The sequence below is a fragment of the Carya illinoinensis genome, chromosome 1 (assembly GCF_018687715.1).
Source record: "Carya illinoinensis cultivar Pawnee chromosome 1, C.illinoinensisPawnee_v1, whole genome shotgun sequence".
In the NCBI taxonomy this organism is placed as follows: Eukaryota; Viridiplantae; Streptophyta; class Magnoliopsida; order Fagales; family Juglandaceae; genus Carya; species Carya illinoinensis.
Window position 1 is genome coordinate 1,118,722 of NC_056752.1, and position 26,822 is coordinate 1,145,543.

General features: G+C 33.7%; 3 protein-coding genes across 4 annotated transcripts; 2 read left to right on the forward strand and 1 right to left on the reverse strand.

The window, feature by feature from the left end:
• Positions 1-407: 407 nt before the first annotated feature.
• On the reverse strand, positions 408-2,009 carry LOC122304680 (uncharacterized protein At2g23090-like). Its single transcript, XM_043116946.1, has 3 exons — positions 1,846-2,009; positions 1,464-1,504; positions 408-756 (listed from the first exon to the last, which is right to left on the reverse strand). The coding sequence occupies exons 1-3, from the start codon at positions 1,916-1,918 to the stop codon at positions 637-639; spliced, it is 234 nt and encodes a 77-aa protein (XP_042972880.1). The 5' UTR covers positions 1,919-2,009; the 3' UTR covers positions 408-636.
• A 13,446-nt stretch (positions 2,010-15,455) lies between these two features.
• Positions 15,456-18,145, forward strand: LOC122304674 (acyl-CoA-binding domain-containing protein 3-like). 2 transcript variants are annotated; one of them, XM_043116934.1, is made up of 5 exons: positions 15,457-16,340; positions 16,753-16,858; positions 16,961-17,061; positions 17,186-17,258; positions 17,908-18,145. In XM_043116934.1, exons 1-4 carry the CDS (start codon positions 15,493-15,495, stop codon positions 17,250-17,252), a joined length of 1,122 nt encoding a protein of 373 aa, XP_042972868.1. In that variant the 5' UTR covers positions 15,457-15,492; the 3' UTR covers positions 17,253-17,258; positions 17,908-18,145. The 2 variants fall into 2 exon arrangements, with proteins under 2 accessions (XP_042972877.1, XP_042972868.1); XM_043116943.1 differs by lacking the exons at positions 16,753-16,858; positions 16,961-17,061; positions 17,186-17,258 and having other exon boundaries at positions 15,456-16,340.
• A 2,294-nt stretch (positions 18,146-20,439) lies between these two features.
• On the forward strand, positions 20,440-26,213 carry LOC122304662 (molybdate-anion transporter). The gene is made up of 9 exons (XM_043116923.1): positions 20,440-20,884; positions 21,117-21,261; positions 22,402-22,570; positions 22,810-23,068; positions 23,922-24,010; positions 24,367-24,549; positions 24,653-24,738; positions 24,834-24,918; positions 25,646-26,213. Exons 1-9 carry the CDS (start codon positions 20,674-20,676, stop codon positions 25,778-25,780), a joined length of 1,362 nt encoding a protein of 453 aa, XP_042972857.1. The 5' UTR covers positions 20,440-20,673; the 3' UTR covers positions 25,781-26,213.
• The last annotated feature ends 609 nt before the right edge of the window (positions 26,214-26,822 follow it).

Genomic DNA, 26,822 nt, shown 5'->3' on the forward strand with positions numbered 1-26,822 from the left:
CTTTGAAAAACCAACCCAAGTTAGTAGCGACAATGGTGCGGGCAGCCATGCCAGGCAGTCAAGCATAACTGGTTCTAGTAAAACTACTGAAGGGAAAATGTCTACCAGCCTTCCTAGAGTGGAGATATAGAGTGGCTGAGATTCTAAAGACTAGTTTCTGCCATCTCCTGATTCCTGTGAAAATTTGAAACAGAAAAGAATGATGATTTCTCATACAGCTGAGGATATAAATAATAATGCATTCGGATGTGCCAGAGAAGACTATAATCATACATGCCTTCTTATACTAACAGAAGGAAATTACATCATCATGTATTACCCGTCAGTGTTTAACCACAGCCACGCTCGGCTTAGCAACCCAACTTCATTATTGCATATGCGTGGATCGAATACCAACTCTTCCAACCTTTCATGAACAATGGCACTCATTCATCATAATTAAACAAGTTTCTATTTCAAATGACAATTAGACACTTAATTCCACTTTATCAAAGAAATACACAACACTCACTTCCCTCACTCAAGCAGACAGTAATACAACATGCAAAACGCAACCTTGCTGTAGGACTTAAACCAATTGTAATAGAAAGATTTACATATTCTTAACCCATCTCCACATTCTTTTGTTGGTTTCATTCAGTTTTTGAGATGAGGGAAGCAAGTATAAACATCAGATTTGGGGTGCTTTGCTTCTGCATGTTCCCTGCACTTCACCTCGGTTGTGGTGCACATAAAGGTCTGCATGCAAATCTTGCACTGCATTGATTGAACATTCACCAAAAACATTACTGACTCACCAAAAAATGGAAGGAATACGATATGCAGGATAATTTTAGCTGAGCGAAGATACAGTTGCACACCAATAGATCATATTCTCGATCAATGATTTGTTATAGAGATAACTGGTACTACAATGTTTCACCTCCAAACCCACAAGGGATTACGTCAATGATTTCATGCATTCCAGATGCGCAGGAAGATTATAAGAGCAATACAAAAACTACTCGTGCCCAAAAAGCTACAATTTCACATCAACCTGAGATGCTTGTATGTACCAAATAAAATGCTGCTATCGTCTAAAGACTCAAAACTACTCATGCCAAAATAGGCACTTATTCTGATTTAAGTTATTCCACACTAATCATTTCTTCAAAGTATCAGCCACAGCTACAGTAATTGGATATGGGTAACAAACTAAAATTCTATAAAAGGACAAACACACAACAAAAAAGGGAAGCTCAAAGCAAGATAGGTTTGTTTTAAAGATTTTCTTGAAAATTTCTTATAAAAAGGTAACGACTTGTAGAGAGAGGTTTTTGAAGGTAACAAAAAACTTTATCGATGAGGATAATAGGCATTACCATTTACACAAGACGTATACCAGAGAGAGGTCTAAATTTCAATAGTTACGCACTAATAAAGGGACTAGAGCGGCCTCGATAAAGATATCAACCCAATAATACCTGGATTGACATTGCCTTCTTGTTTGAATCTAGCTGGCTTCCTGAGAATATTAATCAAATCACCCAATTAAGCACAGCAAAGACATATAGATCTTTGAAATTAGATTGAAATAATGAACGATCCCCAAACGGCGATTTTTATATGAAATTGAAAAGGAATCTAAAAACAAAAATCATTTATTAATTCTCCACGTTATCTTGGTTGCCCGGTAAAACCCACTATTTATGCTCTTACAAAATTCAGCTCTGCGTTAGAAAGTGAGAACCTAAGACGAAAAATGTCTAATTTGTTTAAATTTGCGGTTATATTCCCAGAAAACAAGCATAGTACAACGGAGAAACTTCAAAAAAAGAATGAGGGAAGGATGCGAAAGAATTTTACCCTTAGCGCCTTTTTGCTTCTCCAAGTTCTTCTCGCGTGCCATCTTCGCCTTTTGCCCGTTGCCTCCTCCCATGTCTGCAATGGAATAGATGAGAACCTGAAAACCCTAATTTCGACAAAGAGTGGCCTTTCGACACGAATCGGATCTGTTTATATTTGGTAACAAACGACACCGCACAACTCGAGTCACCCGGATTTTTTCCCTTAGAGCATCCTCATTGGCTTGGCCAAATGAGGTGCTCGGCTAAATTTAGACTAATTTGACTTAAAAATTTATTGCATTGAATTGGGTAAATGTAAATCATTTTAGACTTCTGCTACAGTCTCAGTCCAAATATGAAAGACGGTTTTCGTTAGCCAAATAATAAACAATTCTTTGATCACTGGAATTGAGGAAGCTGAAGTCAGACACATAGAAGGCGCGAAAGGAAAATCACTCCCTCCATTCGGTACCGAACCCTTTTCTCCCCAAACTCTTTCTTTTCTCTCTCGATTTGCTTCCATGGAAACGGTCGACTCCCACGGCTGCGCACCGATCGACCCACGGCTGGGCCCGCCACTCTCTTTCTCTCACGGAATCGTCCTAATCTGTAAGTTTCCTTTAACTTTGTCTCTGTTTTGCTCTCGGTTTTTCAGTGATTAATGACACTTTGGTTTGTATTTCAGTGATTAATTCTTTTTCCCCTCCTGTGCCTCCGTCTTCTTCTGTTTCCATTGCCCATAAACCCGTACAAATCGTTCGGATTGCTCCGTTTATAGGGCTTTAGGGTTCTTTTTTGGGTTTTATTTATTTTTTGGTCTTTCTTTGCCGGGGTTTAGTGGATTCACATTTTGTACTTTCAATTGTTTTTGTGGAAATAATGTATTTGTTTTTGTCCGGAATCTAAATGGTCTTTCTTGAAAAGTATTTTCCATGGAAGTATCATCCACTTAAGGATACCGAACTATGATTAACACTCTAGATTTTCTGGGTATGCTTATAATTTATGGGATGAATATATTTTTCTGGGAGAGGTATCATGCAGTTATATGTTGATTTTCTGGGTTTGCGAGGTGTCTATTTGTTTTGTTGGAATATGGTTCATTGCCGAGTATAACCATGAAAAGAAAGAAATTAGTTCAATCTTTGTTTGGTGAATGCTCTGCTCATGGTTTAGAAATATTTATAATCTTTGCAGGAATTTGAATATAGTAACCCTTGGATTCAAATGATCTTTCTATTCTACTGATTTGTGTTTTGTTTTGAGAGTTAAGCTTGCACAAGTAGGACCATATGCATCTATCTTTACATTTAGAGTAGGTTTAATGTTTTGGTCCAATAGTTTTAGTTGTTGCTTCATGTGGACTTTTATTTTGGAATGTAGTGTATTTCAAATAATCTGACGAAGAAGATGCAATATTTGTTGTGATTAAATACTTAAATATATTTTTTGGTTTTTTTCTTTTCCACTATTTTCTTGTTTTAGAAGTGTTCTTACTTGCTCACCTATTTTAGAAGTGTTCATACTTGCTCACTGTTTTTTGTATTACTTGCTGAATGATGCATTGACTTTATTACTTGCTGACTGTTTTATTTAGGATGGATTCACACTTATTGGATGATCCCTTTTTCACCATACTATTGCAAAGTGGTGAAGAAGGTATTATTAACCCCCTCATGGCTCGTGTCTTGCATGATAATATTGTTAATGAGATTGAAGTGACACAACCCGAAGGGCAAGTAAGGGCACGAACTAAACTATCCCAACAGGGTGTGTCCTTCAACGTGGAGGAAGACAACCTCTGTGACGCCCCCAAATTCCGTTTGGGATCGGACGGACATTTGAAGCGTCGAGACATGTAACACAAGGTTACCTGCCCCCGTTCATGACATATAAGATGCAATAATCCTAACATGCATCTAACATTATGCAATATTCGCAGCGGATAATTTTTTTTTTTTAGCAATACTATGCACCAAACTGAAAATATCCCAATACTTAAAACATACTTCATACATAAAGATCCATTGAATAACTAAGATCACAGCACTATTCCAAAATAGTTATGATCCAAAAGTACTGGAGATGCAACTCCATCGTACAAGTAGTAATTTAACTACTATATTAACATTAACGACGCACCGTCGTTCAGTCGACTGTGTCTAGTTAGTCAGCTCCTGATCCTCCTTCAGGTCCTGTAACAAGATCTACCATTCGGGGGGAATGGTAGTTGGGACTACCACAGTGAGATTTGATTACAAATCTCAGCAAGTTAACAAAAAACTTCCATACAGACTAATGATGCATGTATGACAGTAAAAGCATAAATGCATAATCAAATTCATAAGTAATTAAAGCATAACTTAGCGTACAACATAACATAATTGACATAGCTTAAATTGAATCATGAACTGAACTTGACTTGACATGAACTTGATCTGAAACTTGACTTAGCATGAACTTGCTCTGAAACTTGAATTTAACATGAAAAATACATACTCCACAGTTGTTGTGGCCCCATGTATTCTACGTGTAAATACATACTCCACAGTTGTTGTGGCCCCATGTATTCTACACAAACTTGACTTAACATTAAAAATACATACTCCACAGTTGTTGTGGCCCCATGTATTCTATATGTAAATACATACTCCACAGTTGTTGTGGCCCCATGTATTCTATACATCACTATGCAGTTAAATACATACTCCACAGTTGTTGTGGCCCCATGTATTCTACATAAACTTGACTTAACATGAAAAATACATACTCCACAGTTGTTGTGGCCCCATGTATTTTACGCATCACAATTGTAGTTAAATACATAACCAACTTGAGATAGTAACATTTCGTAACATGGCATAACATATAACAGACAACATATTTAACATGACATATTTGTAATGTATAGTAATACATGACAGAATATATTGTGTAACAGATAAAAAATTGATGACAGAATAAATTCTGTATAATAGACAATTACATGATAACTTGGCATGGTATGACATATATGATAACATACATACATACACTGTAATTCTTTTACTTAGCACACATACACAGTAGACTGCTAGTAAGTTAAAAGCTAACTTACCTCGATCTCCGCGTTTCTTATAAAACTTCAAGTGCGATCACGAGGAACTGTAATTAGTGATTCTAAAAATTAGAACTAAATCACTAATAATTTGAAATATGGAAAATATTAATTTGAAATCACTAATAATTTCATTTTACTCTCTACATGTGGGAAATTGACCGTTTTACCCATAACTTAAGGATTTTGCATACTAACTTCAAAAGTTTCCAAAATTTACATTCCTCATGTAAATTTTGTCCTAAACTTAAATATCAACTCATAAAAATTTAAAACAAAACACAACCATGAAGAACACACTATGGTCGAAACATCCATAGGCCATTTCCCTTTATTTTTGTTGCAATTCCTTCCAACTTCAAAACTCATGCTTAAACCAAAATTTTGCAACAAACATCTTCCAATCCTAAGTTCAAAACCATACTTAAAATATCCATTTAGAAAAATCTAATAATCAACACCAAACTTTTTTGTAAAAAGATCCAAGCATTTGAATCACAAGTTTTGACCTTAAATCAAAACATCTCCAAGAATTTCAAAAATCAAATCTTACTTCTAACATATTCATAATATCATCCTAACATCAACCATGCTTTAAATCATCAAACTAAAGTCACCAAAATCACAAAATAACATTTGGAGTTTTTTGGTTTTACACTTAGTCCAAAAACAGGAGCTTTTTCCTCAACTAGTTTTGATAAATCTCTTGATCTATAACTTATAAATATATGATCTTCAAACCAAACCATTACATGGTTTAAAAAGATGTCCTAAAACATATACAAGCTTCTAATTCAAGATCACATGGTTAGAAATTAACCAAAACATAAATTTAGCCAAGAATATCCACACTTTGGCTTATCTGAATATCTCTTTGCATAAAATTTCATATCTTTGAAACTAACATCAAGTATCTTCAAAATAATAATATAACATGTATATAAGATGTTTAGGATCCTCCAATAAAATTATCAAAGTCATTAGAATAGGTTTAGACCACCAAAGAGTTAAACTTTCTCAAAACAGAAACTGTTTTTCCTCTTCCAGTTTCTAAGTTTCTAAATCTAAGAACATCTTTCATCAAAACCTTTAATCATGCAAAAATCCTCAACCAATAGTCACATATACATGTTAACAATACTCCATAAAAATTTCGGATCAATATCTATCCATTAGCTTGGTCAAAAACTCCAAACTATAACATATTCTCCAGTTTATCTCCCAGAATGACCTTTCTATAGTTTACACAATATTTGACTGACCAAATAATCTTCAAATGGGGCAAATAAGATATCCATGTAAACTAGACTCAAAAAGGAACAACTTATATGAAAGAGACTTTATGATAAAACACTTACAACAGCTTCGAAATGGGCGTGCAAAAGATCTCCTAAAATCTGTCCGAGAGAGAGTGTTTGATAATCTTTTATTAGAAGGAGTAATTGAAGATAAGTTCATGGGTGCTGGCTAGACACATTTATGGACGAGATAAGGGAGGTGATAAGGCTGGAGTTGAGAGTTGAGTGTGGTTTTCTCCTACCCAAAATATCTATAAAAGATTATCTCATAATATTCTATCCAATAATATCTACAAAAATCAACTTAAGATATTTTTATCTAATAATATCTATAAAAATCAACTCAAAATATTTTTACCCAATAATATTCACGAAAATTACCTCAAGATATTTCTTTTTTATCCAATAATATCTACAGTTTTGAACAGACGTTTTGTCCGAAAATGTGAAAAAAAGTTATTGCGCCATAAGACTTTAAATAACCCTCCGAGTCTAATGGCACAAATCATAATACATTTTGACACTTCTAACTATCTCCAATAATCAAAAATACACTTCTGATACCATAGTAAATAATAACACTAACTATGTAGTTAGACAAAAACCTATACGATTAATGGATTCGTGAAAACTTATTGGTTTTTCACGAGATTCCTAAAGTTAATAGAAATTTCACAATTGAATTTCTAGCGGGCTGTTACAACCTCCTTGTATTAGGGTGGCTGAACATTAGTATAGACGCTATTAGGGGGACAGATCAAAAGTCCACCCAATTGTGGATAAGAATTCATGATTACTTCTATACTTATAAAAAACATAATTAGCCTGAACGCTCTGTGGGGTCGTTGACTAATCGATGGTCAACTATCCAAAAAGCTACAAACAAGTTTTGTGGTTGCTTGGCTTAAGTCGAATCAATGCATCCAAGCGGTACCAATGAACAAGACAAGGTATGTTTCTATTTATTATAAATTTAGGTTGTAATATGTACTAATATTTTTATGATTGATGTTTAGATTGACAAGGCAAAGGCATTGTACTGATCGACACAAAAAAGTAATTACAATTTGGATCATTGTTGGAACTTATTGAGGCACCAACCAAAGTGGCAAGTACATATGGATAATTTGCCAACAAAGAGAAAGACGGGTTGCCCTATTGTTCCAGCTGCCATTGCCATAGATGTTGAGGAAAATGAGAGCATGTCTACCAATTTGGAGAGGCCGCTAGGCAAGAAATCTGAAAAACAAAGGGAAAGAAAAAGGAAACATGAAGAATCTTGTAATAGTCAATTTGATGAAAAGTTAAGTAACATGGAAGCTGATAGGAGGATAATGATGATTGAGCGACGAGAGACGGCAATGAAGGCTGAAAAGGACAGGGCTGAGATCATCTCACTTAAGAAGAAGAAGATGGAGATAGAAGTCATGATGTTGAATGTTGATAACATGAGTGCAGTACAACGAGAATACTTCAAGTCAATTCAAATTGAGATCCTAGAGAAACATAGGACTAAATTGAATGAAATGCAGTAGCTAGAGGAGGGAGAAGTGAGTAGTTGCTGTTTTTTGGCCATTTTTGGTAGTTGCTGTTTTTTGTTAATAAACTGAATAGTTGATGGTTTTGCACACCTGAAAACAATTACTAGTTGCTGTTTTTGGATAAAAAAACACAGATTAATATTGCTCTGTCTATCTGCTTTGCAGTTGGTACTGATTTATGAAATGGAAGACTATTTTTTGCATTGAAGTCTACTTTTTGGAACTTCATGACAGCTTGGAACCCATTGACTGATTTTTTGGATGTATATTGAAACTTGTAACTGCTGTTATATGTTAGTTGATGGTTTATATTTGAACTGCTGTATATGATAACTAGGTGCAGATTTATGTATTTCCTCTTGGTGTTTATGTAAGTGTTTTTTGTAATTAAGATGGTGTTTGAATATTTGATTTCCACTAGGTGTTTATGTAAGTGTTTTGTAATTAAGATGGTGGAGGAAGTGTATATTTCCTCTAGGTGTTTATGTATATGGTTTTGTAATTAAGAAGGTTAAGAATGCAGTGCAAATTTCCTAATTCTGTTTATGTAGATGTAAGTATAGTGCAGATTTTCTTCATATTGATTTATGTAACCTTAAGTTGCTGTTTTCTTCATATTGATTTATAACTGCAGTGCAGATTTTCTTCTCATATGTAACCTTAAGTTGCTGTAAGTAAGTGCAGTTTTTTATTTTTGCATGACTTCTCATATGTTGCTAGATATTTGGTTAAGATATTTAGTAAAAAAAATTAGTTGATAGAATTTTGTTATTCCTAAATGAGCTTTGAAAATGTGTTTTTTTAATATTAATTTAATTATAATAGAATATTGCTTAATATTAAATTGGTAGAATTATAAAATGTGAGAAGACAAAAATTTTTTTAAAAAGATATTATTTTAATATTATTTTATTATTATATATAGAATGGATGGCTAATTCAATGTGGGACTTGAATTTAGATTGAATAGGCAAATGTATTTTCAAGTTGATATTGGCTAAATTTGGATATGCATTTGGCCAAGCCAATGCTAATGCTCAGGGAAATGTTTTGGATATTGAAATGAGTCGGGTTAAATTATAAATATTAATATTTTATGTATTTTATTAAGATAGATTTAATTTTTTTTAGGTTAAAATAAATTTAATTTTTAAGTTGAAATATATGAAATAGGTTGAGATAAGTTTAATTTTTTTATAGAAATTTAAAAGAATAATGAGTCTCATCAATCGTCAATAATTAATATAAAATGAGTTGAGTTTTTAGTTTGTTGGTTAGTGATTTTAATTTAATTTGTTTTTAATCTTTACAAAAACTTTTGTGAATTTATATATATATATATATATATATATCTACTCTAAGACTTTATTCAAAGGTTTGTAATTAATAACTATGTGAGATATCTCTCTCTCCATTTTTATATATTTTTGGATATAAAATGCAGCACAAGACTAATAAGACTTAATATGCCTAATCATATTCTTAGCCAGCAAGTCCTATATTTCAGTTTTACAAAATTCTTATATTTCAGTTTTACAAAATTCTAGAGTTTCACTATTTATTTGAATAAGTGGAGGTTTAGTTGGAAGATTTTTTATAGAAAAATATTTAACATAAGGTAAAGTAACAACATATTTCTTCATGTACTAGAAAGCATTTAGAAGATCAAAACAAAAATCATCAATCAAGTTTTTGTTAAAATCACTTATATTTTCTATTGTTGGAAATTAAATTTTTTGTTATAGCAGATACTAAAGATTTCAGACTTTTATCAATATTAATATCAATTTTTGAAGCAAATTTAAACTTTATTTTTTGACCAAAAGGGCTAGTAGTAATACCATCATTTTTCGAAATGAATGAATATAAAGAATAAATAAAAAGAATCTCTAACATGACTTTATCAGTCATATTTTTAATAAGCACAAAATGAATTTTAAAATAAATATTATTTTGGCTGACATGAGTAGTATTGACTATTGAGGTCATATTTGTTTTCATCTAAAATCTATTAGTCGAGAATAATCTTTCAGAAGATTTTTCATAATATTTATTATGTATTATTCCTTCTTTAATACAATTTATATATGATCCATTATCAATCATAGCAATCACAATCAATTTATATTCATTACAAACAATAATAGTAATTTTAGAGTACTAATTGGGAGAAATAATATGATGGATCAAGCAAATGAGATTGTTGAAAGAAGGAGAAGCTTTTTTCTCGTTTTGACTCGAATCTAAATCATTTATTTGCTCATCATTATCAGAAGGAATATATTATTCAAAATGTTTATCAATTTTTAAACACAATAATTTTTGTTTAAAAGAATCATTTTCAAATTTGAGATTGATAATCTCAATTTGAAGTTCAACAATTTCGTTTTCTCTTTTTTTAATATTTAAAAAGATAAAAATGAACTAGCAGGTACGCCCAACGGCAAGAGTTGAGCGATCAACTAGCATGATCCTTTTATTTTTCTTTTACTTTTCATTGGACTTGATTTAGTTACACAAATCATTTAGTCACATATAATTATTACAATTTTTCTAAACTTCTACATAAAATATAATAAATCATTTAACGTTTTTAAATTTTAAAATATAAATAATATTAAAAATAATATTTTAACAATATTTTATTTAATTTTTAACTTTTATTTCATCTCATAACCAATCTCCAAAATTGCTATTAATTTAGAGACTATATTTTGGATAGTGAATTTTGCCGTGTCAACCATGATTTTAAAATCATAGCGCTCAGCCTCATCTCTCATGGTCAGGTGAATAAAATATGACTTTTGAATTAGGGTTGGAAATTGTATGGTTTTGTTTGTTTGGATTCTAGACATGTGGTATTGTTTGGTTTTTGTAAGGCTTGGTTTGTTTGGCGTCTAAAATGCACATATATCATGTGCAATCTTTCTGGGAAACGCAAATGCTATATATCATTCTTTTTTTCCTTATCCTCTGATATAATATTAAATAATAATAAAATTATTTATCATTTATTACTTATCATATCGTTAGATATTAAATAAAAAGATTGTGTGAAAATAATAATAATTAAGAAAATAATAGATAGAATTTTTATTTTTAAAATAAATATAGGGTGCAAGACTCGGGCGATGATTAATGGACTCCTAATCTATCATTTTATGTAAAAAATTCTATTTATTATTATTTTTTTATATTTTATGATGTAATATTAAATGATAAATTTATAAATAAAATATAATAATTAATTTATAATTACCTAATACCACGTCATAATAAAAAAAAAATAGATGAAGATTACCATTAGTCTTTCTTGCAACAGAACAGATGCAAGTGGGTAGGAGCAAGAAAGGGCGCCGTTGCTACCTGTCGGGCAGGTAGCAGCCCTATGAATCAATAGCAAGCACCTCCCTCCTTAGCCACCTTACATGCGTGACAACATTGAATTTGGAAATTGGAAAAATTAATTTATTTAAATTGGTACATGTTTAGTCAATTTACAATAATGTTTTACTTAATTTGCAGATTTTAATGATTTGACATATCATATATTCTCATTTTCTACGAAGTTACGAACACTTTCCCATCACAATTTAAAAATGTGTATTCTACACGACAAGTGGAGCTTAACCAATCAAAGTAGTAAAGTTGAAATGGACTCATGATGAAAAGTTTTATTTCTTGAATGGTGGGTGCATGCATGGTTGTCCATTTCTAATGTTTAGAATCAAAATATTAATCTCTTGACTAAAAGAATATGTAGTGTTTTTTATTTCCAATCCATCCCTACTCACTCTCTCCCTCATAGAGCTATCCACCTCACATTTCGTTACACGTGACTATCCCGTAAAACAAAAGCATTTCTTTTTTAGTAAATATGTGTTACGAGTCGGATGATGGGTCTTTATCAACATCTTTAAAAATTTTAGTAAATATGTCTTGATAGAGTTGTCAATTAAAAAATATCTTGATAATCATTTGTAATACATAAAAAAATAAAAAAATAAATAAATAAATAACATTGAACTATTAAAGAGTTAAATATATTACAATCTCTCAATTTTCTTACTTCTCTTTTACAATCTTTCAATCATTTGATATTTTTTTTTAGTTTTATAACATTGAGATTTGTCATGCTTATTATATACTACTCCATGCCAATGAATGTCTCATTCTTAAATATTTAATAAGAACTGTCGTGAGATCGAGTATTGAAAATCTAATGAATATGCACATTGAGATCATGTTATAAGACGAATTTGATATTAAAATTTTGAGTTATTTTATTCTGCATAGGGGTGGGCTCTATTCCTTAACTTTGAGCTTCGACTTCAGTAAGAGTCAGAGTCAAAAAATGACTATGATTCTAACTTTGAGAGGGAGATAACTTCGGCTTCACTTCGCTTCGCTTTATTAGTGTCATAGAAGAGTCAAAGTTCCCATTCAAAGTTCAACTCTTTTCCAATTTTTTTTACCCACTTGTACTTTTTCAACATTCAAATAAAGATTAAGAAATTTATTACTTAGCACCACTAATCGGACTTGAAGGAGAAGTTTTAAGAAGCGTTGGCTAGTCCCGATTGGACCTCCTTCACCCTTAAGCGCCACTCAGCGCCACTCAACACCACCAAGACCACCTTCATGCATAGACAATGCCAACTAGGCACTCCCTACTATCGGATACTAATCACAAACCACACAAAGCCAAGACCCACCGTGAGGAAGCCACCCAAATCCGTTGCATTTTCCTCTAACTCGGGCTCCACCACTATGCAGAAAGCGTAGCTTAGCTCACATATTTGATTTATCTCCTCTATTTTCTCAACCTAATGAAACTCATCTCACATCTCTCTTGAACTCAGCAATCGTGCATAGGGCCTAATTTATAGCACCGATATCAATCTCGGTTCAACCACCATTTTTGTCATACCCCATTCTTCTCTGGTTGACAATGCCATGTTCTTCTCTCTCAAGAGTCTTGACAACACATACCCTCTTTCTTATATGCTTTTCTTGACATAAAAAACAAGTGAACATTCATAAGGGGGAGAAAAGTTAAAATTCATGACTTAAGTGGCCCTTATGGCATTGTTTTAACTAAAACTTGGGCTAATTTTTTTTTTTTTTGTAGGGGTTCAAACTCCATTCATGGAGTTAACAAAAACTACCGCAACAATTAGGCTACTCAACCTTATATTATATTTGTTGTAATATTAAATATGTTAAATATAATCATCGGAGTCAGTAGTTTGAAGTCTTGTTCAACGACTAACGACTCCGAGTCTAACTATTTTTTACTCTCAAACTCTAACTTTGACACCGATTTCAACTCTAATATAGTCGGAGTGAGTGTCGAATAGAGTAAGAATTACGAAGTTTTTGCCCAAATCTAACTTTTAAGTTGGTGTATAAAGTATACTATTTATATTGCTTGAATGGTAAGATTTGATTTGTATGATTCAAATTTTAATTTTATCTTTCATATTAAATCATTTCTTGTTAATATTTTACTAGGTGTGCTTTACACAAAGTTAGCGTGAGGATAAAAGTTTTCTAAAAACTCGACTTGTCTAATATTTATAGTTAGAGTCGGATGAAAAAAAAATGATAGAAAAGAAAATGGATAAGAGAGAGATAGTGGGAGAGAGGCTTTTGAGATTTACATCTTTTCTATTTTGAAGTGTGTTTGATTACAAAGTATAGATAAAAAGTTATATTGAGATAAAAAAATATAATATCTTGGAAATTAAATATTTTAATTTAATAATTATAAAATTAAATCAGGATAATAATCAGATAACATTTTGTATTTAATCTTATTTTAACATAGTCATAATTTAAATTGCGGAGCTTAGTGGGGAATGTTATTGCAATCTTTGTTAAAGACAACATCTTCAATATATTGATTACGCAGTCGGGCCGGCAACAACTTTTAGACATGCATGATAGAAGAGGATATGATAAATTATAATAAATAATCCAAAATTTTTAATTATTAAAATAATAATAATATTAAAAAATAACATTCGAACAATATTTTATTTAATTTTGATATCAATTCATCTCATTTCAATTAACTATCCAAACGATACTAAGTTGCATTTAAATATTGATTAGTTGAGATGAATTGATATCAAAATTAAATTTTCATTAAATTTTTAATGAAAATTTATGAAAATTTTCAATGAAAATTTTCATTAAAATTTTCATTAATTTTTTAATGAAAATTAAAAAAATAGTGAATTGTATTAATGATTGGTTGGAGAGATTTGAGATTGTTTTTTTTTATATAATTGATAATAATAAAAAAAGCCGAGTTGATTTTAAATTCATTCGTAAACTTTTGTTGTTCCTTGTGAGATGGGTAATCGGGTAAGGACGTTGAAATTGAGGCCACATGACAAGCATGAACACCTGCATTATCAGCCACAATTACATGAACATAATGCTAAAAGAAGGGATTCATGTCCTCCTTTGACATAGACACATCTTCTAGATACACAGACCTTAAAACCTCTAAAGTCGACCGCGAGACGTGCCAAAAATATAACTTAATACCAAGGTTTATAGCACCTCAATCACTCTAAGAAAAATCTAGTTATAAGTATAAATGTACATTAATATATATATCAATCTAATATGATTGATAAAAAATAAATTTTATTAAAAATAATGTTAATTTAAATTTTAAATATAAATAAATTAATATTAATATATAAATTAATACATAATTTTATTTATATATAACAAAACTCATTTATCTTTATCAGTCTCAAGAAAATAAAATGTCATTTTCTTTTTCGTTTTTTTATTTAAAATTTATGAAAATAGTCGTTTTCGTCTCACTCGTGTATTACATGCCTTTGTTTGTATCAACCCATTTAAAACAAAAACAGAAAACATTTTTCTTTTCTTTTCGAATGATGAAAAGACATTTGAATTGACAACATATAATATTAAAAGAGAGCATTTAAAATTAGTGTATTGAAGGCATTTCATGTATATTAAATTTTAACTCAGTGGCTCCCAATACTTTTAGATTGAAAATAGCTTATTTTTAAGATAAATACTTACATGATGAAGGAGGGAACAAAAGTACAAGCACACGTAATCTTTAGACTTTTTGACATAAAGTCGAAATGTAATACTAATACCTAACTCTTTTAACATTAAAAATTAAAGAGTAGAAATCCACTATTAGCATATTATTGATACGTAATAGAGTTATATATACTTATAATTTTATATACTAGCTTTATTTTATTAGTTTTTTTAAAATTTAAATTTTAAATTTTATAATTTTTAATATATCTATTAAGTTCTGTTTCATATAATTATTTTTATATATTTTTTACGTATTGAATTGATAAAATTAATTAAAATAATTATTTTATATTAAAAAAATAATATAACTAAATTTATTAATTAAATATATAAAAAATACGTAAAAATGACTTAAAAGAAAATCTTTGTTATCCAATAGCTAACACGTCCAACGTTATTATTACCCAAATAAAAATTACACATACAATTATACAAATAGCATTTTTCAAAAATATATCGTAATTGAAAGCGGAAAAATAGGAAAAAGCAAGTGTTGGAAATTTGGAAAACTGGAAGGACCGGTCAACCGCTCGGAGGTCTCGGTTTTTTAGCGGAAGAGTCCTTTTCGAAACAGGGCTCCTTATGTGTAGACGCTTGCCAGCAGGCAGCAGACCGACACCTAACAAATGCACGGCAGAATATACTTTGCTCTGCAATATCCCCTCCCCTTTCTGATCTATTCCTCGTCGAAATCAGTCTCTGATCTTCAATCCTTTTTCTTCATCTCACAAAGCTTTCCCATGGAGCTTTTGTTCGAACTCTTGTTGACAGTTTTTCTTTCTCTGACCCTCTGTTTCCTCCTTTCCAAGCTCCTCTATGCAGCTTCTGCCGGTGACAAAAACCGCACCTCTACGTTGACATCACGTAGGTATGCGAACGGAATATGGGTTATGCCTGAGGAGCTGAAGCTCCAAATCGGGAGAAGATTCCGGTTGATTGAAAAAACTGATAAAAATGTAACTGAACCGGTTCAGGACAAATTGGATGTTCAAGAATTTGTCAACGAAGGGTTTGAGTCAACGGAGAGGGACATTAGGGGAGAGAAACATATTGAAGAGGTATCAGAGCGTTGCTGTGTGGGAGAGTGCGGGGAAAGCTTGGTGGATGGAAGTTCTAAGGGGGAAAAGCTTTGCGAAATTGAGTTAGAGTCGGTTAAGAGCGAGGTGGATTCGGCCCGGGATGTATTGGTGTGCGGAGGTAAGGAGGGATGTGAATTCGAAAAAAGTGGGGATGATGAGTTCAAGGACAAAGTGTTTGGTTTGGAGGATGATTGGGAGGGGATCGAAAGGACCGAATTGGAAAAGGTCTTCGGCGCCGCGGTGGTGCTTGCGGGATCTGCCAGTACTGCTGGTCGAGCTTCGAGTCTTGGCAGTGATGTGGAGGCGCAGTTATATGGGCTTCACAAGATTGCCACCCAAGGGCCTTGCCATGAACCCCAACCAATGGCATTGAAGCTCTCTGCTCGCGCTAAGTGGTAATTATCTACTCTTACAGCTACCTTCTTTACTTATGGATGCCAATTTTTCGTTGAGTGCCACTACTTCCTATTTTGTAGTATCCACCAAATTCAGAAATCCTTTCTTATAGACGATTGGCGCTAGAAAGGGGGTTTTTCCCTTTCCTTTTTGAGAAAAGGGTGTTTCATTATGTGTGTGTGTGTGTATGTGTGTTTTCTTCGGGATGTTGGAGGGGTGGAGAAGAAACGAAGTATCGACATAAATGGACTTGATGTCATACCACCACATTAAGGCCTTCCCTTCCAGTGTATATAGCTTGATCTGTAGTCATACCAAAAGATTTTTTGCCCTTCGATTTGATTCCGATTGTGGGGCATATAATGCACTTGATGTCATTTAATTGATGTAGCACTAATTTCATTATGCAAGGAATGCTTGGCAACGGCTTGGTAATATGAGTCCGGAGGTAGCAATGGAGCAATACATCGCCCTTCTTTCAAGAAGTTTTCCTAGGTGGATGCAATATGATTTTGTTGTAAGCCTCTCCTTTTGGACCATATGCTACTGATTGTCCTTTGGGTGATTTCATCTATGGACTATTTGGAGTTCATATTGCTCACGTAGTTTATTGGTTCAGAGAGGTAATAAACAGGTTTTAGAAGAATTCGAAGCATTTAGGAGGCTAGCTTCTGATTTAGAGGAACTGCCATCAATACGACTAGGTGCTGCAGATGAAAGGTAATAAATACCAATATGTCCTTGTGGGAGATCAGTGGATGGTGTTTAAAATGATCTTTCGTTTATTTAATTACCACTTATCCTTCAAGAGCCGACTTTAAGGCAGTCATTTTTTTCCCTGCAGGAAAATGGAGATGAAGCCTCATTTTGAGGCTTTTTATGTTACAGGATTTGGTGTCCAAAATCCATGATTATTGGTATGCACAGATTCTTTGGTTAAGATGTTCATGGATTTAATTTGTTCAGAGACATGCAAGCCAGACATTGCCTGTTGATGTGGTTGTGTTGCATATAGTCGGTAAACTGAGTGTGTTGTCTATTAATTTCAAGAATGGGCATTGAAAAAAAAGAAAAAAGAAATCCTTATGTAATGCTCTGGAATGGTTAGAGTATAAGCGTAAATGTGACTAGATCTTTCCTTAGATCGTTACAATGGAATATTAGTGCTCTATATGAGAATCACTTAGGAGGTATCCTTGAAGCTGTAATCAGTTGGAACAAATATTGAAGATGGCTGGAATAGATGGATTCGGAATTACACAGTTGCAGCTCTCTATGATAAGAGATAATCAACCATTAGAGTGTTTACTTGTATAGAGGTGTGCCCCTTTATAACTTTTTTATTCATAGAGGAAAACAATATTGGCATGGTGAAATTTAGAATATATCAAAGCACAATTACAATGAGTCAGATTGGATAATGTAATTACAGTAGCTGGCATCCTTCTTTTTTATATGTGCTCAAAACTTGTTTGAATATAAAGTTAATAGGATTAAAAAATGAGAGATGATTTCTCACATTGCCCATATTGCATTGACTAACCTGGCATGGTTCTTCATCTTCAGGACAAAGACGTGTCAATTGCTCTTCACCATCAGAATGACATCTCCTAAATCCTTACTGCATGGATGCAGATGCCCCTTTAGAGTACTGGTGGAGGCATCGGACTGTTTATAACCCCTAGTAGATATTACGATGTTCTGTGCAAATAAAAAACAGAAAATATATATCTGGCATCCTCTTAGCCTTGTTCCCAAGACTTACTAGTAGAAGTATATAATGGTAGGCCTAGGTATTTCCTCATTGGACCTTTTTTTTTTTTCTTTTTCCTATTTATGGCTCCTTTGAATCTTTGATTATGATCAGGAGGGAATTTTGGAATGTTAGAATTTCCTCCATATAATAGGAAGCCCATTTAGTTTGTACAGTTAATATGAGCCATGAGATGTCTATTTAGCTGTTAAAAAATTGTGGATGTATATGTTATAATTTTCACCGTTGGGTTAAGAAACTGCCAAAACCAAGCACTAATCAATGCGCACTCCTCACCAAACGCATAGAGAATAAGCATGCACCTGTTTTGAGTCTTTGACGTTGAAATAGTACTTAACCTGTTTTGGATTTGCAATATCCTAATAATGCAAATTTTTGGTACAGCCACACATCAAATGAAAGAAATTGGCTGAGATGGTAACTGTGTTAACTAATGTAAAAGCACACCTTCGTTCGATTCTTCTTGGCTTTGTTAAAAAATCGTGAGGAATGAGAATGGGTGGGACTAATTAATTTGTTTTACATTTTGTTTTTAGTTTGTATAGTTTTAAGTGTTGTATTAATTATATTTAGGTGATTGTTGGGGATATTTACCCTCTCTTCATGCATTTCAATAATTTAGCTAGTGTAATGCTCGCGGGGAAAAAAATAATAATAAAGTGCAAAGCATATCATCATTTGATGACTAGCGTTTGATTGAGTTTAAGTTCAAGTTTAAAAAATTAAGTTTAAAAACATGTTAGATTAAACAATAAACTTTTTAATAGTAGAGTTTTTTAGTCAAATGTAAGATGAAATATAATAGAGTAATGTTAGATAAAATTTTAGAATATGCAAGTTTCATACACTCTTGTCAATGGGTAAAATATCACATGCCTCAAAATGGTTATCAAGGCTCAGTCCATCAAAGGGCAATCACTAGAGGACAAAGGAAGGGAGAGGGAAAGTGGATGAAAGAGCAAGGGAATGCAAGGTGTGATTAGGGTATCAGGAAGAAAAGAGAGGATGAGACATAAAAGAAAGGTGATGTAGTATAAAGGAAGAAAATATAGAAGATAAAGAGAAAGGAAGTTACGACTTTGGGGAGACTTTTTGGAAATGCTTCTCGAGAAAGGTTTCTTCAACATTTAGACATGGGTTCCAATAACAGAGTGAAGAGCGGGAAGAGGGACATTTGAAATCTATTATACAGTGAAGATGAGAGATTGTAAAACAAGTTTATTATAGTAGATTCTCCTCTCCCCAATCCCTCGTGGACGTAAGCATAGTGTCGAACCACATAAATCTGTATATCTATTTTTCTTTATTTTCCTTGCATTTATCTACTATTCATTGACATGGGTGTACGCACGGATACCACACAGGCTCATCGGATCATTGCCGAGGGCCCACACAACATCGATCCAGGCCTAGTACAACCTTAACGGGGTTGGGGATGAATCATTCTTTCCTTCTGATCTGTTGTGCCATTTTTTAACATAGAATTAGAATGTGATCTATTAATAAAATATGATTTTTTTTTCACGTGTTGGGAGGATTTTTTTCAAAAGTATCAACCTAACCCAAATGGATGCAACATCTAGCCCAAAACTAGACTGAGGTCCATTTCACTTAGGACAACCTATCTGCGAGATTCCCAGCCCTAGGAGAATATGGGTCAAGCTGATGACTCGAATAGGCCATAGTCCGAAGAGCACTCAATCCCCCTTTACCATGGAAGGAGCAGCACGCCACTTTGATAAGACTCCCTGACCTGGCGTCCCCTCTCGGAGAGCACGCCACATTAAATGGATTCTGGCATAAGGCACCCGGAAGGCCAGAGGGATAAGGAATGCGTCACGAACCTAAGGGGCAGGTATAAAGGCCGCCCCCCAAACGTCGAGCAGAGGTAATTAAAAAAAAAACAACCTGGTTTTAGAGTCTTCCAATTTTTCTTCTACTGACTTAGGCATCGTAAGCTCCATCTAGCTGCTACTTGGCCACTAGATTTTGGAGTGAATTTGCATGTACAAGTAACAAAGAAGACCTAAGCTTTTGATGAGTCCGACCCAAAGATGTATGAAATACGACGTTAACACTACGTATACCCAAATTCCATATTTTTGTAATTTAAAGGGGAGCACACGTCCCAGATTGTATAATCGGCAAGTTTTTTCATGAAAATAATTTTCTTAATTTTTCAATAAAATATAATAAATTTGTACAAGTGAGAAAAATGGAATAGAGTAGATGAAGATGTTATTATTTAAAAGAAAAAAAGAAGAAGAATCAAATTTTTTTTTTTAAAAAAAAAAAAGGGTGCCACAAGCGGCAGGTTTTCTATTGGATACGTCTCACGTACTCCGACACCTGGCTACCGGTTTGGTTGCAATTGCAGGGCCGAAGCTTCAGTTACTCCTTTTCTAAATCCATTATTTAGATCTGAACTCCATCTCTATCCCTCATTTGAGCTTCTCTCTCTCTCAGTCACTATAATCCAAGGCTCAAGATTCAGGGGTTTTCTGAGATTCGAATTACAGGTTTTTCCTTCTATACTGAACTTTCCGAAGAAGCAAAAAATGGGAGTCGTCATTGAAAGCTCCGTTTGGGAACCGAATCTCGCCCTATACATTTTCATCTTCATCTCCTGCCTCCTTTCCATATTTATCTTCCCTTACGCATCCAACAACAACAGCTCCATTAAAACCTCGGCCCTCTTCGACCATGGATTCTCTTCCTCCTTCCTTCGTTTCCAGCGGAACTTCCTTTTCGTGTATTCCCTCGCTTCAGGTCGGTCACTTTTCCTATTCAAAACTCTTAACGAATTAGGCTTATTTGGTTGCTGAGAAAAATACGGCTGGGGAAAAACCGAAACGACACGTTGTGCGCTCTCTCCGTCCGAGAAATTGCAAGAAAAAAGAAGAAGAGAATAATCATGTTAGGATTTCGGATCACTTACATGATTTTTTTTTTTTTTTTTTTTTTTTTTTTTTTTTTTTTTTTTTTTTAAATTTTCATGCAGCAATGGAAGGACTATGGGCAGTCTTCGGAGAGTTCGAGCTGGCTCACTATGGATTTAGCAGAGAGCAAATGATTTTGTCTCTCTGTGTTGGTTCTGCAGCTGCTCTTTTCGTTGGCACTTTCTTAGGCGTGCTTTCTGATCTAATGTAAGTGCGATCACTTGCTCCAGAGGGCCTTGTTTTTATTTATGTATTCTCTGGCTTATTCAGAGTTTAATTGACAAAATAAAAGAATAAAAAATGATTCATATGAAGCAAAACTGGAGATATTGAATTTTCTGAATTCTTTAGCGGTCTACTTATTTGCAATGTTGAAGTCTGTTGGGAGAAAGGATCAGTGTTTTTGGAAAGAAATGTGAACGAATTTAAAGTTGAAAAAAATGCAATTCCCTTCTCAGAAATGTAGGGGACCTTATGTCTTATGTGGTGCGATTCATGGCAATCCCAAAAGATAAATTTTCTTATCCAAAAAAGAAATGTAGGGGACATCTAAGGGTTAAAGGGAGCATTGTATACACCTATTACAAAAGATAACCTCCATCTTACAATGGTCTTCGTTATACTGAATTATTGGTAAGTTTCTCTGTCTGCAATATATATATATCACTGGCTTGATCTGAATGGTGGAAACAATCCCATTTCTTGAACTTTAAAATGTTTATCACGTTTACATTTAAGGTCTTGGTGGTATGATCTCTCCAAATCTAAGGTTCTAATCCTCTTAGGTGTAAACAATTTATAGAGGCCATCGGATTGGGTGAACTTCCCCTTGAATTACCCAAGGTACACTTGTGGAAAACTCTTTGCCGAGGGACTGTGCACCCCCGTGATAAGCGAGACTTTGGTTTTGGACACCCGGTGCATTTCAAAAGAAAAAAGAAAAAACATTAAAAATTCGAAACACTCAAATATATCTCTCTTTTGAAAAATTAGTTTATATATGAAATAGTGTACTTCTAGTGTGCTTTCGTTTTGCAAGAATACTCTGTGAGAAATATCCAGGCCAGATGTTTGATTTCTAGTGATTTGCTTTCACATTTTTTATGTAGCACTTTTAAACTGAACATGGGAACATAGTACAACTAAGTCTAATTATGTCGTTATTCCATGCTTTATGCATAAAAAAACATGTTTCAACTATGTTACTTGAAGAACATACAGGTTGGCTGAGTGCTAGCGTAAACTCCTGCACTTTGGTGTCATCTTTGGAGCTATAATTTTTTAAATTGATGGAGCAGAAAATGTAACGAACCCTAACAAAGTCACCTATTGTATGCTTGTGCGCAGAGGTCAAAAGAAAGTTTGTCTCATTTTTTGCATCCTTCACCTGTTTGTCGGCATTTGGAAGAGGATTATTGGTCACCCAAGTGTTCTGGTAGCAAGCATCTGTTTGTCTCTTGCCTCTTCAATATTTTCATTCAGTTTTGAGACATGGGTGGTAGTTCAACATGAAAAGGTTTGTAAAGAAATGTCATTCTTCACTTTTACTTTTCATGCAGGCAGTTCATTGGTGTAGGTACCATAACTTTTCCTCATTGAAGTGAGCCAGTTTTGTTTGTTTTACCTGATTAAATTATTTGTTCCTGTTTTTTGTACTGTGTTTTACCAGACTGTGAATGCCTATGTGAAATTATAGGGTGTGATGAAATAGCCAGATTGCTAATGATTATCGTGTCTTGGGTCTTTTCTTTGCAGCAAGGGCTGAGGCAAGATTCAATGAGTGACACATTTTGGTTAATGACTTTTTTTGAGTCTGCGTCTTACATTGGAAGCCAGGTGCTTGCAAATTGGCTCATTGGTGATAATATGGAGAAGAACATAGCATCTCCTTCCAACGCAGCTATCTTGTTGGGAATGATAAGCGTAACTTCTGTTACTGTAGGATTGAAAGGACCTTCGCAGACTGCTTCATTTAAGGAATATAGAGTGTCCTTTTATTCATATATTTTAGGAGGTAAGACTGAGAATTTAACTTTGTTTTAGTAGAATTATCTTGCCTTTTATTTTACTCAAATGAACTATGTGATACCCCTATATGATAAGATTAAGGGTAGGTGGTATATGGGATCCCACATTGCTTGGGAAGGAGGAGTTCTTGCTCTTTATAAGGTTCCAATGGGGCTCCAATTGTATCATTGACTAGTCCTTTTGGAGTATAGGCCATGTGGTTTGGGCCTTCCATTGGGGTGTTACAAACTAAGCTTGGGAAATTCCAAAATAAAGTTTCTTAAAAAAAAGCTGCAAAATACAGTTGAATCAATTATTAACTGTTCTAAAGACTGGAAGGACAACAGGTATCACGACTCCAAATTCATTCTAGGTATGAAAATAACTTAACCGACTGTTTGAATTCTATATTAGTTGGACAGGTTTCAAAAATGTTAATGAGTGTCTTTGGGCCATTGTCTTGTTGGCACCTGCAAATCATACTTGTCAGGGGCCTATTTTATTTGCTTTGGACTTGATGTCGTTTTTGTACATCACATTCTCCTTTAGCTCTCCTACCTCTCTTTCCTGCCCTGTGTTGTTATGGTCTTACAATTTATTAATCCCTGGATCCATGATAGCCTTTCATCTTTTATCTACCCAAATCACCTTTGAATTTCAAACAGAAGATAAGTACTTATAGAACATCTCTCATATTTGGATCTCATTTTGATTGTTACTCAACTAGAAAATTGCATTGCCTTTAAGAGGATTAATCGCATCCCAGGTTAAAATGTATTTAAGGATTAAACGGCTGATTTCTAATTATGCTTTTGCATAGTATTGGCATTAATGATTTTTTTTTTTTTTGTGACTGGCAGATAGAAGGATATGCCTTTTGGCATGGGCACAAGCTTGTCTTCACTTCTCCATTACAGTGTTTTGGCTTTTATGGGCCCCGACATTGGTGGTATGATATAAACATTTTGAAGCAAACTCATCATGTTAGAGATTTTGAAATATCTGCAACAGTGTTTTTCAGGATGGGTTTCTTAAGCTTTCCCCACATGCTGTAGTCACTTTCTATTCATCAACATCTAACTCAATTGACCAACTGAACTAAAGAGTTACTTTGAAAGCTAATTTGTTTTTTTCCTCAATCAAATCAATAGAATTGTTTTAGTTATTGAAACTTATATATCCATTGATTCAATGTTCTCATGTCTTTTCCCTCTTAAAGTACTTTCCTGTCCTCGACTGGATCATGAACATTGACTTGTGATTATATTCTAAATTGTAAAATTCTTTGAAACTCATGCAAATTAGGCTGATGGACGAGAAGTGCATCTCGGATTGGTATATCCCTGTATGCTGGGTGCGAGAATGCTTGGAAGCACAGTGTTCCCATGGCTCATTAGTGGACCATCACCACTTCGCACTGAAGATTGTCTACTATATTCATTTATCGTACTCGGACTTGTGTTATCTATAATAGCTTATGATTATCAGGTACATATCTCTTATACTCACGGAAATATTAGAAAAAATATTAGCCATTCTGTCTCTGGTGCCAGTTGTTCAGAAGTTGACAGTGTTCATTTCTTGTATGCAGGAAATTGAAGTTCTAGTTGCACTATTTTGCTTATTCCATGGGTGTGTTGGCTTAATTTTACCTTCACTTGCCAGATTGAGGACCATGTATGCTAAATCAGATTCCTAACTTTTAACCTAGGAAGAATTGGCCGCATCATATGAATTTTTGTTGATGGTTCTGCTATTAATTTTGTTCACAGGTATGTGCCAAATGAGTTGCGAGGAGGAATGATGAGCCTTTCTCTAGCCCCTGCCAATGCAGCAATTCTGCTTTTTATGACCCAAGTGCGTCTCATTTATTTTCAAAGCTGAAGTGCATGCCTACGTTTAAGCCCTTGTTAACATAGGGAACAGAGAAATAAACATCTCTCCATCTAACGTTCAGCTGGTTGGCTGGTGCACTAGTGGTAGAATGATCATCATATTGATATACAGTGATGGCAACATACATAATCATTTGTACACTAAGGTATAAGATTATTTATAGGCTGAAACTTTATAGCATATCTAGAAGTAGGAGAGGATCCAAACTCTTGCCTAGGGAAAACAAAACCTCATCTTTGTTCTAATAATACCTCTCCTTGAAAAAAAGGGGGAAAAAAAGAAGAAAAAAAGAAGAGAAGGATCCAAACTCAATTGCTTAATGTTCTTTACTTGCCTTCTCCAACTGGGAATATTAGAAGTATGGCATGCATAATATGCTGCTCGTTATTGCCTGTTATTTATCAAATAATTATGTAGAATATACTTGGAGCTTTCCTCCTAAGAACACCCTCCTAAAGCGTTCCGACTGAATACCTGATCAGGGTCCCCTATCATTGTGGTGAGCGATGGTATGGAGACTTTAAAATAGAGAAAAAGATAAGAGGACGAGTCCCAACTGTCCAAGAAGATGATTTAAATCACTAGAGAGCTGCTTTCAGGCAGTTTTCATTTGTTTTCATGCCAATATACAGTGTAATGCTATAGCTATAGTGTCATATACTACTGTTGATACTCGGTGTTTATGCAGGGAGTCTACCATCGGAACATTGGGAATGCAGCAATAATTGCATTTGCTGCGATGTGTCTCCTCACAGCAGCTGGTGGTATGCATGTATTGAAGCGATTGGGGAAGCAACCATATCAAAACTGGCACAAATTATGATTTCAAACCCATTAAATTAGTTTCATGTCCTCATGGTTGTTGGTTTCTGGTTTGCCTTCATTGGTCGCTAAATGATGAGAACAAGAAGCGAGAAGAAAATGAGATTTTGTGGTTACAGACAGGACCGCGCATATGCATCGAGGGTATACCAAAGTAGAAGTGGGGGAAAAGGGAAAAACCAAATCGGGATTTACTCGTAAAAGATTCCCCCGGATGTCGACAGGCACCTAGTTGGAGCATGAAGGAAGGATGTTGAGCTCAGCACTTGGAATTCATTTTTCGAGGCAATGCCGGTACGGTAGATGGTGATTTAGAATAGGAAACGTAAGATTTCGACGTTGATCGTTATGTCAGGTATGTTGTGGGACTACAGAGCGCCGCCTTCCGGGTTATGATTGATTTGAAAAGATTAAAAAAAGAAATTTTAAAAATACATGCATTACGAATGGTACATTCATCATTTTATTTGTTTTTATTAATATTTGGCCCATGTTGAATAAGAAAAAATGATAGACAATTTTTTTTTATCAGAAATTACACAACCTTGTTTTAAAATAAAAAATTATTTTATATAAAATTACTTTATAAAAATAATATTACTTTAGAAAAATAATTTTATTTTAAAACATGTTAGTGAAATATATTATGTGGATATCATTACTCATATAGTATATGATTGCTTGGTAGCGGATTCATCTACGTTGTCTTGTCTACTGCCAATTTTGTAAAGGGCAGCTTGAAGAATTTAAGAATATCCCAGATTCAGTTAGATCTAGTAGTTAAAATATGCTTAGGTTTTTCTTTTTAGGAGCTGGTTAGTCATAATGATTAATGCGTCATGATATTTTTGATTTAGGTTATTTAAATTGAATCGATCAAAAGCCAAATCGATTAAGTAATTTTTTTTTTTACAAAAATATGATAGAATTAAATATATGTTAAATTTTTTATCATTGTATTAAATAAAAATTGCAGAAAAATTGAAAGATAGAACAGGAACTTTATTTTTTTTAGTTTAACAAAAAAAAAAAGAATTAAGTAT